The sequence below is a fragment of the Diadema setosum genome, chromosome 21 (genome assembly GCF_964275005.1).
Source record: "Diadema setosum chromosome 21, eeDiaSeto1, whole genome shotgun sequence".
Taxonomy (NCBI): Eukaryota; Metazoa; Echinodermata; class Echinoidea; order Diadematoida; family Diadematidae; genus Diadema; species Diadema setosum.
This window is the reverse complement of record NC_092705.1, coordinates 18647269-18664101: the sequence shown is the minus strand read 5'-3', so window position 1 is coordinate 18664101 and position 16833 is coordinate 18647269. Positions and strand designations below refer to the sequence as shown.

Genomic DNA, 16833 nt, shown 5'->3' with positions numbered 1-16833 from the left:
TACGAGAGTGCCATAGAGAAAAGCATTTGATGGAATATGAGTTGATATTTGACTTCTTCCTTGTAGGCCTTTATGGAGAGACTAGGCCTGTGGGGTGATGGTGCAACCTTCAGAACATTTGAGCACTTCCTGGACACAATCACCAAGCGAGGTCTAGGTATGGTGTGAGATATATTATCTATTTAGATATTGCAAAGTTTTACTCTTATATTTTGTCAATTATTAACCCGTTGACCCGTTATTAACCCGTATCATCATGAAGCTTTACAGTAGTACATACTGTATGCATGTACTGCCTGACAGTGATTCTCTTTGAAATTTTGGAGCCATGGGGTTAAACGTTAGGGTCAAAGGTCAGGTTAAAATGCTAAATTTCTATTTAATGCTGAAATTACTCTCTTCATACTTTGGAGAAATAATGCACAAACTTCGTAGATATGCATTACTGCATAGTGATTCAGTAGGCAAAGATTTTAGCCTGGGGGTCAAAGGTCAATGGAAAAATGTTCAGATGTCACATTTTTCCTCATATTTTGAAAATAGCTCAAAGTATCGTCACGAAAATGGATGTTACCAGACAGTGAGTACTTGAAAAATTATGTGCCATGGGGGTCAAAGGGCAAGGGTCAAAGGTCAAGTAAAAATGCTCAAATCCCCAATACCTGCTCTCTTAAACAATTTAGCCATCCATCCAAATGAAACCTACTTCAAGAAAAGTAAGCAGTGCCACTCAACACATATGTGACAAACATGTCATTTTAATTTTTTGGCGATTATGTGAATGTGTCGTCTCACATTATCAAGACATACTGTACTCTACATGTAGTGGCACAATGGCAGTGCATGACTGCTTTACGTATCCTCAGAGCCGCTGTTTGAAACCAAGCCATATGCATGTACGAGTGTGTTGTGCAGAGACTTGTCAACAGTACACTGTCCAAGCCCAATTTGCAGCTGGTTTGTAAGATGGCAATTCTTTGCTAGTGGTATGTCTGTGAACACGCACATAATGCAATACATGCATTGAATCACAATTGGTAGCTGAATTTCTGATGTTTGTTTGGCTGCCCAAAACTAGTAAATATAAAAAATGTTGATGGGACAACTTAGAAAAAGCTTTAAATGGAGACTTAAAGCACCAATCTTTGATATTTTCATCAGCACGGTTAAAAATAGTAAATGATAAAGAATTGCTTTCTTTTTTTACTTGGCCTGAAAGAAAAAGAGTCATGAAACAGCAGTATAAAAATGTTATTTGCATTATAACATGATCAAAGTTTATGTGCGGGGGGGGGGGGGGGGGGGGGGGGGGGGGGGGGGCAAGTCATGAAACAGCAGTGTAACAATTTTTGTATTGCAATGTGATCACAATTTATGAGAAGGGGGCCTAAAAGCCCCTCCCCTCCCCCCATATTTTCAGGTTAATATTGCATTGCTAATGCCATGGATGCTTACAAAATTGAGGAGTACATTGTCTTTCCTGCTGCAGGTGCTGCTGAAATGCTTGCAATGGAGATGAAAGCATCTGGCATGTATGTCTCTCGTGCACTCAGCTTTCAACAGGCCGAGTTCATCACCGTAGAGGCCACGTTGACCCCAGACCAAATCAAAATGTATGATACTGCCACTCATATTTGGTGAGTGTCACAGATTTTGATGGCAGACTCCAATAATGTGTTTTTTGAAAGTTTGCATGGATGTACAATGTGCATGTAAATGAGGAAGAGAGGTTGGTGGTAACACCATGTGTATGTAGCCCTTGAACATACAATGTACCATCTGTTTAGCAAAAGACCAGAGAAAGAGATTGAAGAAGGGATGCGACATTTATAGGGAGAGTGTAAGGAAGGCAAAGGGCAGCGTTGAGCTTGAAGTTAAGGTTCCTCTAATGGAGACAGGGAGGGTTGTAAGGGAGAATAGAGTGAGAACCAGGTAAGGGTTCAAAAGTCAGTGGGAGGAGGAAAATGAACCAGGGAGGAAGGAGAAGGGGAAGGAGAAGGTCAGAAAATCATGGAGAGAGAGAAGTGATGAAGATAAGAATTTCCAGAGGATGGTTAACAAAAAGCAAGAGAAAATAATATAGCAGTAAGCACTGGAGAACGGAGACTGGAGTGTGAAATAAAAAAAACAAAAAACAAAAACAAAAAACCCAAAGCAAAAAAAAAACCCCAAGAAAAGGAAGGGGGAATTGAATCATAAAAAAGACTCCAGTGGGAAAGAGCTGTGGGAGAGAGCAAATTAGAATTAAAAGTGTAATCCTGAAAAGGCCTCCTATGAATGAAGGAATGTTGAAGAGAAGCTAATAGAATAAAGAAAAATGTACAGAAATGTGAGAGAAAAACTTCGAAATTGGTCCCTGTAAACCACTGGGAAGGTATGGGTTGTTAGGAAAGTAGAAATAGAAAGAGGAAAGAAAGAAGTACATGTATATGTATTAAGGTCAAAGATATATAAATATATAAAGTTATGGACTGTAAGATACAGGGACCACGGAACCAGGGGGGCTGGAGCCCCTGACACTTTTGGCTTGTCAAAAGAAAAAAAAAATGGGGGAAATTATTGGGGGAAAAATCACAACACTCATGAATTTCAGTTCCAAAGATTACGCCCTTAGATTCTACCTGATATCCCCCACAGCTCCTTAAGGCTCTCTTACATCCGGTCGTACGTGCTCCTACGAGTGGTTTGCGTGCCATATATGGGCCAAGTAGTGAGATGCACGCAAGTGGAAAGTACTTTTTTTGGTGGTCGCAAGCACGACGCATAGCACGCAGCCTGAAAACTGGCCGGCCAGTTTTTCGCTACGACCTGGCTGCGACAATTAGCACGCATGGGGCACGCTCAGAGTACGCAAAACAAAAGTACTGAGTAAGTTCGATAGGTGTGCGTGTAACGCAGGCAAAACATGCAACAATTTCGGGGGGTATTTTCCCACGAAGGCGTACTTACCACGCAAGACACTCTTACTTTCCACTTGCTTTCAATATACTCGTTAACAAAAGGGGGGTGAGCGCACTTCCTCCGTGCGTATTACCTACTTCCAAAATGCGTGGTGAGTACTACTACCGTACTTGTGAAGTACGTCATACTCAGACGACGAACGAGACCAGCACGATAAAAAGTGCGTCATAAGTACTATGTTGAGACATGCTCAGGTGCATCATGCTCCTATATAAAAGCGTGCTTTCAGTTCCACGTGGACATTTTCTGCAGTGAGTCCACATGAATGCTGAAGAGACTTTGTGCACCCTTTTATATTATTGTGATTATCCGTGCGTTCTTCTAATTTGACCCACGATTCTCTTGCTTAACATTTCCGTGCTCCTTACGTTTCTCTTTATACTTCGTAAGTACGATTTCTGAAAACGTACGCTTCCCTTGCAATTCACGTACAATTATTCCACTCATTGTGTACGACTGAAGTAGAGATCTTACGTGCTCCTTACTTCTTCCTACTTCCAAAAAGGCGTACAGACCACTTGGGGGCCTCACTTTTTGAGCAAGACACACCCACTCATTAAGTACTTACTACATACTTCCCCTCCGCTTTAATTTTCACCCTGCGACAACTCCACGCCTGACAGGAACTCCGAGTCCGCACGATTTCTAAACACGCACGACGGGATGTAAGAGAGGCTTTAGTTTGCAGGCTCAAACCCTTGTTGGTCAAAAGGAGTCTGCGCCAAGACTACTACATGCACCACCCTGGCACTGTATCAGGACAACTCCCCCGGAGGACTACTCCCCCGCAGGACGTCTCCCCCGGAGGACCACTCCCCCGGAGGACGTCTCCCTTGGAGGACCACTCCCCCGGAGGACCACTCCCCCGGAGGACCACTCCCCCGGAGGACCACTCCTCCGGAGGACCACTCCCCGGGGGGACCACTCCCCTGGAGGACCACTACCCCGGGGGACCACTCCCCCGGAGGACCACTCCCCCGGAGGACAACTTCCACCTGACAACTGCCCCGGGAACGTCTCCCGGGGGAAAATCCTATACTGAACTGAACAGAGATTTTTTGTCCTCTAAATCAAAACTCATCTCATGTGTGTTCAAACATTATTCTATCGATATAAAAGCCTGCTTAAAATTGGCGTTACCTTTAAGACACGTCCGTCTTTACAGCAAAGTTTTTGAAATCTCAGCACAAAGTTTAACCATTATACACGCTACAAGTAATGTCGAAAAAAGTAGAAGCGCAGGTCCATTTTATTACTGAAAGTTACTGAAGAGTTAAACACATTGGTGAAAATACGCTTTTGAGGGGAAACGGAGTTCACCTCAGCAAATACCTGTTTTTCTTCATTAGTTTATTTTATTTTAAGAAGTCCTTTCTTTGATGATTTTTATGCCTCCGCCACGAAGTGGTGCCGGAGGCATTATGTTTTCGGGTTGTCCGTCCGTCCGTCCGTCCTTCCGTCCGTCCGTAATGAATTTTGTGACAGGGTAACTACCAAAACCTTTTGAGGTATCCTAATGAAACTTGGCATGTATGTGTATTAGGGGGTGAAGTTGTGCCTATCAACTTTTGGGTGCACATGCTCAAGGTCAAAGGTCAAAAGGTCAAGGTCTAATGCTTCAGATTTTACTATTTCCCCCATATCTATGCCATGCCTGAAGATATTTTCTTGAAACTTAGTGTATACATGTATTACTCAATCAAGATTCTCTAGTGAAAGTTTGGGACCATGCGGTCAAAGGTCAAAGGTCAAAAGGTCAAGTAAAAAATGTGAAATTTAACTTTTTTCTCTGTATCTTGGAAATAGTTCAAGGTATCTTCATGGAACATAGTATATATGCATGTACTAACTGGCAGTGATTAGCTAGGGAATTTGGGGTTCATGGGGTCAAAGGTCAGGGGTCAAAGGTCAAGGGCAACACTTCAAAATTTTACTATTTCCCTCATATTTGTGCAATGCCAGCAGGATTTTTTTTTAAAACTTGGTGTATGCATTTTTAACCTGATAGTGATTGTCTAGAAAGTTTTGTTTTTGTTTTTGTTTTTTGTTTTTTGCCAAAAAGGACAAAAGGTCTAAGATCAAGTGAAAGTGCTGAACTTACTTCTTCCTCCATATCTCAGAAGTGGCTCAAGTTATCATGAAACTTAGTATTTATGCATGTTCTGCCTGACAGTAATTCTCTTATGAATTTTAGGGTCAATGGCCAGATGAAAATGGTAACAATTTACTGTTCAATACAGAAATTGCATTTTTTCTCCATACCTTTAAACTTACTCAAGGCATAAACTTATGAAAGGGTCAGAGTCAAGTTAAAGTCCTTCAATCCCCAAATATGTGCTCTCCTATTCGTCCAATTAAACCTATGTCAAGGAAAGTGAATATTCAACACTTTTGTGACAAACATGTCATTTTGATATTTTGCCAGTTTTGTGAAAATGTAATCACACATTGTCCACATGTACTATAGACCTATTAGGAGAATCATGCATTATGGCGGAGGCATACCAGTCACCATAGCGACATTTCTAGTCTTTTTTGTTTTGCAATTCATGATTATGATAAGGAATGTGTTAATAGAAGTACTTTTTAATGCGGTTATGATTTTTATCTTCGATTCTTATGATAGTTACTTTATCCTATGTGTCACTGTCAGTAATGTTAGTTTCCAATTTTCATTTGCTATGTTGACTGTGAATCTGTCTGAACATATTTACAATTCATAATGTCGGAGAAATAATTGACAGAAAAAAAAAATGAATATTTTGTTCCTGAAGAGACTTGAACATGTAAAATGGTAATATCTTCCAACAGTGCTGGGAAAGCACACCCGCACGGCCAACACAAATCTCTCAGCCACAGAGATGGGATAATTCGAGTTTACTAAAAAAAAAAAACTTTATTGAAAAAACGAGTTTGTTAAACACTATATTATTCGATAACGTTTGAATATGGAAAATAAACAAAAGCATACTAAATATAACAATATAATTATGTTAATCTGAATTATTAGGTCATACAATCTTTTATCAATATGACATGTGATATTTGGCCTAAAAAGTCATCAAACAGGAAAAGGGGGGCGGCTGATTCGCCTCCACCCCCCCCCCCCTGGAGCCGCCAGTGGTCAGGGCTGTCTTCGGCTATTCCCGCTAAAACGCGTGCCAGCAATGGCGGCATCATGGGGGAGGGGGCTGTGCATAGTGGGCGAATGTCCCCCCATCCCCCCCACCCGTCAGAATGATTTTTTGCTCACCGAGCCGAAGGCTCAAGTGAACTATTGCCATCGCTTTTGTCCGTCGTCCGTAATCTTTTTCATCTTTTTCTCCAGAATCGGTTGGTAGATTTCAACAAAACTTGGTGGGGATTATCCTGAGAGGGTAGGGACCCAAGGTCGTTCATGTGGAGCCTGTAGCCCCAGGGGGCCCAGGAGGGAGGGCCCCTAAGGGGGGGGGGGGAGGGGTAAACTTTAAAAAATCTTCGCCGGACCCAACAGAGGTAGGCCTATTTTGTGTAGATACCTTAATATATGAAGATTATAGTTTGTTCATGGCAAGAGCCAATGTGGCCCCCTTGGGCCCCAATAGGAGGTGAAAGTTATAGGGTGGGGGCCAAGGGGGATAAACGCATTTTCTTTTTCTTCTTCAGAACCTGTGTCTGGATTTCAATCAAACTTGGTGGGGATCATCCTTAGGAGGTAGGGTCCAAAGCTTTTTCATGTTGTGCATGTGCCCCCCCCCCCCCCCCCCCCCCCCCCCCGCCTTCCCCGAAAATAGGGAGAAATTTGTGCTCCAGACCCAAAAGCATTACAGTCAAGATATATTGTATGTGGATATATTTATAGGTGAAGAACGTAAGTCATACCAATACCTTGGATAGCCCCTTTGTGCTCGAGGGGGGGGGGGGGGGGAGGGAAGCATTGGGAAAAACACATTTTTCTTCTTCTTTAGAACCAGTGGGCAGACTTCAACCAAACTTACTGGGAACCGTCCTTAGGAGATGGGGTCCCAAAGTTGTTTGTGTGTTTCATGCGGTCTCCAAGGGGCCAGGGGTAGCCACCCCCCCCCCCCCCCCCCGAAAATGAGAAATCTTTTTCTCTAGACCCAATAGCATTACAGTCAAGATATGTTTTATGCAGATACCTTATAGATAAAGAATATATGTTGTTCACGGCAATACCTAGGAGAATCCCCTTGGGGAACCGGGCCACTAAAGATGGGTGAAAGTGGGGGAGGGGGGGGGGTGGATTCTATTTTCATCTTCTTCAGAACCAGTGTGCAGATTTCACCCCAGGTTGGAGGGGATCATTATTATGGGAAAGGGACCCAAAGTCAGTTTTATTGGGTATGTGGCCCAAAGGGGAGGGGCCTCATAGAAAAATGGAGAAGTGGCTTTAATTTACAGGGAAATTGCGGATGTTACCAGATAGTGAGTACTTGAAAAATTATGTGTCATGGGGGTCAAATGGCAAGGGTCAAAGGTCAAGTAAAAATGCTCAAATCCCCAATACCTGCTCTCGTAAACAATTTAGCCATCCATCCAAATGAAACCTACTTCAAGAAAAGTAAGCAGTGCCACTCAACACATATGTGACAAACATGTCATTTTAATTTTTTGGCAATTATGTGAATGTGTCGTCTCACATTATCAAGACATACTGTACTCTACATGTAGTAGCACAATGGCAGTGCATGACTGCTTTACGTATCCTCAGAGCCGCTGTTTGAAACCAAGCCATATGCATGTACGAGTGTGTTGTGCAGAGACTTGTCAACAGTACACCGTCCAAGCCCAATTTGCAGCTGGTTTGTAAGATGGCAATTCTTTGCTAGTGGTATGTCTGTGAACACGCACATAATGCAATACATGCATTGAATCACAATTGGTAGCTGAATTTCTGATGTTTGTTTGGCTGCCCAAAACTAGTAAATATAAAAAATGTTGATGGGACAACTTAGAAAAAGCGTTAAATGGAGACTTAAAGCACCAATCTTTGATATTTTCATCAGCACGGTTAAAAATAGTAAATGATAAAGAATTGCTTTCTTTTTTTACTTGGCCTGAGAGAAAAAGTCATGAAACAGCAGTATAAAAATGTTATTTGCATTATAACATGATCAAAGTTTATGTGCAGGGGGGCAAGTCATGAAACAGCAGTGTAACAATTTTTGTATTGCAATGTGATCACAATTTATGAGAAGGGGGCCTAAAAGCCCCTCCCCTCCCCCCATATTTTCAGGTTAATATTGCATTGCTAATGCCATGGATGCTTACAAAATTGAGGAGTACATTGTCTTTCCTGCTGCAGGTGCTGGGAGTGGTCCTCCGGGGGAGTGGTCCTCCGGGGGAGTGGTCCTCCGGGGGAGTGGTCCTCCGGGGGAGTGGTCCTCCGGGGCAGTGGTCCTCCGGGGCAGTGGTCCTCCGGGGGAGTGGTCCTCTGGGGGAGTGGTCCTCCGGGGAGCGGTCCTCCGGGGATGTAGTCCTCCGGGGGAGTAGTCCTCTGGAGGAGTGGTCCTCCGGGGGAGTAGTCCTCCGGGGGAGACGTCCTCCGGGGGAGACGTCCTCCGGGGGAGTAGTCCTCCGGGGGAGTAGTCCTCCGGGAGAGACGTCCTCTGGGGAAGTAGTCCTCCCGGGGAGCAGTCCTCGGGGGAGTTGTCAAGTGGGAGTAGTCCCTGGGGGAGTTGTCCTCCGGGGGAGTTGTCCTCCGGGGGAGCACTACTAGAACCCCCTGGCACCCATAGGCCCTGTGTTGGGAGAGGCTGCAGTGCCAGGGTAGTGCATGTAGTAGTCTTGGCGCAGACTCCTGTATGACCAACAAGGGTTTGTGCCTGCAAACTAACAGACCCTCCCCCACACTGAAAAAAAAATGTTCCGCAGCCCCTGTTATATTGTATGTGTGTGTTCACAGGACCCTCTGGAAAACAGTACTTGATTACTGATGGGGCCACCCTGTATAGATAAAATGAAATGAATAAATAAATAAACAAATAAATAAGAGAAAGAAGTCCTGAAAGTAGGCTGATGGGTAATCTTCCTGGAGAGAGTCATGAAAAAGACTGAACAAAAGCCCTAGAGATCTAGTGCACAGATTAATTCACTGATACTCTCAAGAACATGACATTTCGGGCAACTGTTTGTTTCTGTTTTTTCAAAATCCAAATGGCTACATGTGCATGCATTTCTCTCTTGTTTTCTTTAAAACGTTTGTTCGAAGATGTGTCGTACTACTGGAGGTACATACATGTATCATTGATTGAATGAATACATGTATTATGAAGCCAAAAATCTTATTATAGAATGTTCCAGATTGCATGATTTTGAACCTCCAAATTTAAAAAAGGCCACACACCCTCCCCCCGCTCAGTCGCTCCGCTCCCTCGCTTTGGTTCTCAAAAAAATTTCATTTTTTTTTTTTCTTTTTAACATCAGTTTTCATGCCTGCTCTATGTATTCCATACATCAGAAGTGTGCAGGTGATATTGGTGATATTGTATGTGTCATAAGTATTTTCTTTTCATTGTCGTATCAAGGAAAGAACTTCAGAGGTCTTTGAATATTGCCCTTGGCCGCACAAACACATCAACAGGTCGCATCTGGTCCACCTTTTGGTCCTGCCATCAGCGCTTCTTTAAGCAACTTTGGTGAGTAAACAATTATATACAAGAGATGTAAAAAATAATTACATTTTCTCTAATCCATAATCATTCAGATGGGCACCATGCCCGCCCTAAGGTGGACCCAGGTGACCCAACCCCCCCCCCAAAAAAAAAAGAGAAAGAATATTTAAGAATCTTCTCTAGAACCATAAGTGAGGAGGCCTAAATTGTGCACTAATAATAATGATAATAGATATTTTTAGAGCGCCTTTTCCACTGGATACAAAGCGGTATGAGATGTCATCCCTGGTCGCCATAGGAGATAAATATACACAAACTACCAGGCAGTGACAGGCATCTTCTTCTTGAAAACCCCATGTTGGATGTTCACCAATCTTGGGAGGTAGCATCTCTAGGGGTAAAGGATCTCAATTCATTCAAATGGGCATAATGCTCACCCCAAGGGGGACCCTGGGGATCCACCCCCCCCCCCCCAAAAAAAAAAGAAGAAATAAATAAAGTTAAATTAAAGAATATTTGAGAATCTTCTTCTTTGGAACCATAAAGTGACAGAGCTAAGTTAATACTATAAGTTAGTACATTGATAACTGTAGTTTCAAGTTTGCTCATGGCGGATCCATATGGGTGCCCCCCTTGTGCCCGGGGGGAGAGGGGGTGTCCAAATGAGGGCCTAAATTGTGCATTTTCATCTTCTTGAAAAGCCCATGATGGATTTTCTCCAATCTTGGCAGGTAGCATCCCTAGGGGTATAGGATTTCAATTTGTTCAAATGAGCACAATGCTCCCCTTCCAACTCCCCCCCCCCCCCCCCAAAAAAAAAAAAAAAAAAAAAAAAATTGGATTGAGATAAAGGTTATTCTTTCAACAACAAAAAGTTGGCTGCTGTAGGGCATTTTGCAAACATGATAAATACAAGGTTTTCTGTATTATAAACTACATTGTACCTTAACTACAAATTTAAGGAGGAAAAACGGTGTCTTATAACATTGATCTTGACTAGAAATGAGCAAGAGTGATCTATGAATGTGACACAATGTCTATGATTGTGACGCAATGCCTATGTCTATGAATATTGAGGATCATTTAGCTATTTGGACGAGGACGTATTGTGCTGCTACACATTCCTGGCTGTTGTATAGAGGTTACATCTGGTCAGCCACCACGGCAGATGTTATTTAGTGTCAAAGTCAACCATGCTTAAGTCCATGAATCTTTTCAATAGAAAAGATTTATCATTTAAGCGTAGGATCAATCATATCTTTGACTCAAACTTGGATAGTAAAATATTTCTGTACATGTACATGTACATGTACATCATCAACAAATCAGCTTCAAGCAGTTGCAATGGGGCAAGGATTTTGAACTCAAAATGCAAAGCCCTCACTCAGGGTGTAGTCTAGATGAACAAGGGAAAAAAATGCCCTTCTGAATGTGTTTTATACTCTTGCAGTAAATATACCCCATCTTGAAATTTCAGTTAATGATAATAATAAAAAGTCTAAAGATTCCCAGGAGCCAAGAATAAAAATTTCACATTTGGGGAGGGGGGTAACTCTACTTTAATCTGATATTTCTTGGTAACAATGCCAGCAGCTTGTGGCTTCTTTTGACAGGACTGGTCATGTATGGTATGTGTTAATCTGTTGTACCTGAATGCTTCTCTCAACTGCTTTTATTTCTCTTTATAATGTTAATGGAGCACAAATATACAGACTTCTTGTAACCATTGATTAATACTTGTGATCGTTCCTGCAGTCTTGGTGTCAAAGTTCCCACCATTGTGAAAGAGGCTCAGGCATCACTGGCAGAAGGAAAGTGTGTTGTAATTGGTCTACAGAGCACTGGAGAGGTGAGCCAAGATGATCAGAATAACCATATTAGCTGTAGGTATGAAATGATGGTCTATTGACAAATGAATCCTGAAACACAATTTGATCAACTTGACCTAATAAATATACTGAAATCATTGAGCACTGTAGAGTACATACACATGACTGTTGTACTTCAGATCAGATGGTCAAAATACAGTACTTGTGTCAGAAGTTATGTGTGGCAGATACAGTATGCAAAAAGTTATTTGAGACCACACACTTCATGTCGATAAAAAGAACTGATTGATGGATTGATACATTCATGGCTGAATAGAAGAGTAAATAGAGTACGTACATACATACACAAACACACATACCGACAGACATACATACATAGAATGTATACCATCATACAGGTGGTACTAACATCTAATACAGTGATTCGCCAAGGCGACGCAGGGGGTCAGCCTTATGTATTCCCAGTTTTATTCCAGTGTCGCTCGATTGTTTATCTCCTCCGAAGCCGTCAGATAGATGCATAATGCATGATGTGCGTGACGAAAGAGCCGAGCGTTTTTATATTCACCAAATTCTGCATAACTAGACTCTTCGGCTATCGTGCGCAGACTTTTATCGTGTATATATTTAGCGATTGCGCTTGACTTCTGCTTTCTTAATCGCCCAGCTATTCGCTTGCAGAGACAATGGGATACTAAAGATGATACATTGTAGGGTGCAGCAAAAGCTATGTCATCTTTACACGGGACATTGAACGCACTCTCTGCGTACTGGACTCTTTCGGCTATCGTGTGCAGTATGTCGTTGTGCATATCTTTGCACTGGACTCTCTCTTTCGATTGCTGTCGAGAGGACCTTGGGAGAGCCACATACACTGATTACTACGGCCAGCGCATACGCACACATCACATGCGAACAAATTTCAAATCCATGAACGGATAAGATGTTTGTGTGTGCATGCGCTGGCTGTCAGTTCAGTGTAGCTCTCCCAAGGTCCTCTCGACCGAGTCACATTCAGTCATCAATTCGAACAGAAAGGGACTATTGGCAAAACCAAACGTTGCCCGAAGCCTGTTTTCAATACTTCAACTTAGCTGGTAAGTCTTCAAATTGAAGAAATTTTTGGATTTTAAGTTGATATTTACCCGCGATACTAAATCTGTAATGATCCTGTAAGCTACAATGCGAAGCCCCATTTAGCTATGTGTATGGGGCTGCTGGTCGCAGTTAGCTACTCAGTATGCGTATAGGGCTGCACGCTGCTGGTCGCAGTTATCATGCAATAATGGTTTCGTACAATACGTGTACTACCTTGCCGCCGTACGGCAGCGGCTCTGGTACGAAACCATTATTGCATGATTACTAAGTCATGAGAGCACTTTGGGGCAAGTAAGTCTCACAGTGTTAGTTATATGAAAGGTACTTTAACCTGAAACACAAACTAAGACAAGGAAATTCAGGGGGACTTTTGAGGTAATATCAAAACTTTATATTATCTTTAAACACACGAGTCCGTTCATTTACTGCTGTGTATGCGGAACGAGCAGCCTGGGGCAACATTATATCAAACTTCAAGAAATCCACAGAACTCCTCACCATGAAAATTTAGGATGTTGTAATGTTAACTCAAAGTGACGGCATGTCCTAGAATCTTTGTGTTGGCCATTACACTTTACAGTTACTGTCTGTGTACATGTTTCATGGGACTCGCTTGAGAATTTGCTCGATGACTCGCTTGCATGGACTATAATAGGCTCCTACGACTTACAGCATAGGGATTGGGATATAGCTATACACGTCGGCTGTGTAAATGGTTTGTGACGATGAATGAAAGTGTCTTGAAACTGTACAACAAATTTCAAAAAATTGAAACTCTGGAAATTAACCTATATCTCGCAATCCCTTCCAAACCAAACCTGATAAATCGAAATGACGGTGGTGGAGGGGGATGTTGGGGATGGTGTGGGCAGAAGGGAGTGTCTCCCCACCCCCCCTTTCCATTGGAGGGAGCTTTGACAATTTTGCATTTGAAATGGTGCACTCTGGTGCATACATGTATGTCAGTAAATTTGGTTTCAAAATATGCGTAGAGAGAGTGTGCCTGTGGGAAAATGTTGAAAGTTTGGGCTTGGACATATTGAATGTTCACATTATCAGAGATTTTTGGGACATTTCTTTTTTTTTTTTTTTACTTTCTGTTTTTTTGGTTCAGCATGAGAATTCTTTCATTAGAGTGAGACAGTTGAAATTTGGTGAATTGTGTGAGTTTCGTGCTAATTGCATGAGTTGGCAGCCCTGCTCTACACATGTGTATATCTGAATAGTATTGCCTGCAATAATTCTCATGGTCAGACATCCAGGTACATTTGCGGCTGCTGGAGTGAAACCAACCCATGATCAGCATATTTTTTAGACAAAATTATCTGCTTTTCTTCCATGCTTGGTTTGAAATTCAGTGAAACTGTCAGATATGGTCCATTGTAAACATTTTTGATAGATATGAGTATTGTTACATGTATTCAATAAATTACATAAAAGAATGGGAGATTTAGGATTTTGAATGCGTCATCTGTATCACCACATACAAGTAGATTCATACAATGTATGCCTGTGCATGCACAGCAATCACATCAATTCACACTCCAGCTCCACACATCTATTACTGTACAGCGCGCTGTTTATTTTTTATTTATTTATATATTTTTATTTATTGATTCCGCATTCCATCGTCCACATCATTCACCGGCTTTGTTTCTCTCCCTTGGTTTTGTCAAACTATACTTCTCTCTCTTATCTCCATGATTTTCCAACCGTCAGCTTCCCCCCCCCCCTCTTCCCCCTCCTTTCTGTCTCGTCTTTCTCCTCCCGATTTCCAAAAAAAAAAACCTTTTAGCTGTATTTCATTCTATTCCTTATGATTCTCTCTGTCTCCTTTTGTCCACTAGTGCAACTTAAACTTCCACCTCACTGCTGCCCCTCAATTTTCATATCGCCAATGCGCAAAAAACATTTGAGCATGCTGCAGAGCCCTGTCACAGATGCACTGTGAAATTCCTCAGGAGCATTGTCGCTTCCTGTTGTCTTGCGCGTTTCTCAGTTCCTGTGCGATTCAATACAATTTTTGTCTGATTTTCTTTGGTCAGAATTAAGCTTTAAAAAAAAAAAAAGAGTTTAAAACTTCTAAATTTTACTGATTTGCAGTCACTAGGAGTCATGGTTCATGACTGCAAATCTTCAATGTGCTGGTCACATGATGAAAAGCAAAGAAATCTTTCTCTCTTTTTTTTAACTTTCTGCTTTTTGGGTTCAGCATGAGAATTCTTTCGTCAGAGTGAGACAGTTGAAATTTGGTGAATTGTGTGAGTCTCGTGCTAATTGCATGAGAGTTGGCAGCCCTGCTGTACACATGTATATCTGAATAGAATTGCTGACAATAATTCTCATGGTCAGACATCTATGTACATTTGCAGCTACGCGGTAAAGTAAAGAATTTAATTGAAGATTTAAAAAAATATATATATATATAATATTACCAGTGCCTACCATATTGAGGCTGATCATGGATTTGTTTCATTCCAGCACATTGAAGCCCTGCAGTCATGAACCGTGATGAAAAGCAAAGAAATCTTTTTTTTTTTCAATTCCCCTGGATAAAGACAGAACATTACTTGAGTGAATATGCAGCAAAAACCGAATGCAAGCTTGTCCCCTGAGTTATCCCATGATGCATCTAAAGCATTGCTTGCCACATGGCACCCAAGTATTGGTGATACCAAGAATTGTCACTATTTGCCTTTGTTACACACTCCTTATGTCGCTTCCCTCCTCAGCACTGCTCTTTCTGGGCTCTTCTTCTGCAAAGCAATGACTATGTACTCATGGTGTTTGATACTGCAAACCTCTCTCCCTCATTTACTTCACAATGCAAACCTTCACACAACACACACACTGTGTTATGCTCTTTTGTTGCACACTTTTCTGCATGCTAGTAAAAAAAGATAAAGAGCACACACATGACTCATTTCAGCACTTCTGGTTGGCTACATTCTTTAACCCATTTTATAATCCTTGTTCAAACTACGCTGACTTGTGTAAGGTTTACCATACATATACCTACTTGCTCAACTTTTGTTACAGTACACTAATATCCACTGACTTGTGTAAGGTTTACCATACATCTACCTACTTGCTCAACTTTTGTTACACTACACGATATCTGTTTGTGCAATGTTAGGAGTGTGTTTTAACCACACGAATACTATTGTCCCTCTCACTATAGGCCAGCCTTGACTGGGAAATGACAAGGAATGGAGCCAACCTCCCCAACTTTGTTTCAGTGGCCAGAGAAGTTTTGTCTCGCTTCATCCAGCAGCATTTTCCAACAAAGATCATTCATCCGGTAACCACGGCACTTACGTTTCTAAACTTCTGTTGTCAATGGAGAAGAAGCAACCTTGCAGTGTTTTACTGTTAGTCACAGCTATTTGGTTTTACATGCTTTCGAACACTGGTAATCTGTGTCCTTGTTTCTCACAGCTTGTTGCAATGAACGCAAATTGATGAGATGATAACCCAGCCCACAATGCAATGCATGTTGATGGACACTAAATCATAGCTAGGTGATTTGCATGTGATATACAATGTATAAGTTTTTATTTCCATATTTGTTTCAAAAGTGAGGGGAAAGACATCCATCATTTTAAAAATGTAACTTGATGAAATGTTGTTCGACAGAAACATGCACTGTAGTCCAACTAGAAATTGTATGACTGTGACCTCTTAAAAGGGCATTTTACCGGTTTTTAATTTTTTTATATGTTGTTCTTTTAATTCTGAAAGACCCAGCGGTGCAAACAGAATCAAAATTTCATAACGATTAAGTCCGTAATTTAATGTTAAAAATGGAACTTTTTAGGTGAGAATTATGCTAATGAGCTGACGAGCCCGGATGTTATGATGTCACAGGTGCTCTCACTATTACTGATTACAAGTGCTTGCATACGCGTGCGTTAATTCGTATCGAGTAGCAGACGACGCTTAGGCCTAATTTAGCTAGCAGGCGGCGCTTATGTACTGTTCTATCCATGTAGATATCTCAAATTTCACTAAACCAAATCGCACCAAAATTACAGGATATACTTCATAGCATATTTCAAAGTATTCTCTTATATTTGAACGAAATCAGTAACCGGGAAGTATCAATATTGACGTCGACTTTCAAGTTGTCACTCAAAAAAAACTCACTCTTTGCGAGAGATCTTGGCGAACGCAAGATGCACAATCTAGAACTGAAGTTAGCCGACTGGTACTGTGCGAACGTGGTATTTACGCGAGAACTAAATTCAAAAGTGTAATGATTTTTGCGACTTGTGTGATATAGGAACTACATTTTTCATTCAACTTACCACAAATAATTTGTAAATTTATTT

At 41.6% G+C, this 16833-nt stretch overlaps 1 protein-coding gene across 1 annotated transcript in view; it reads left to right on the top strand.

The window, feature by feature from the left end:
- The window catches only part of LOC140244701 (uncharacterized), a 245979-nt gene that overhangs the window by 143264 nt on the left and 85882 nt on the right, over positions 1 to 16833 (top strand). The window contains exons 11-15 of the mRNA XM_072324317.1: positions 67 to 157; positions 1490 to 1637; positions 9489 to 9599; positions 11331 to 11424; positions 15684 to 15803. Coding sequence (XP_072180418.1) covers positions 67 to 157; positions 1490 to 1637; positions 9489 to 9599; positions 11331 to 11424; positions 15684 to 15803 — 564 coding nt within the window. The remainder of the gene's footprint in view (positions 1 to 66; positions 158 to 1489; positions 1638 to 9488; positions 9600 to 11330; positions 11425 to 15683; positions 15804 to 16833) is intronic.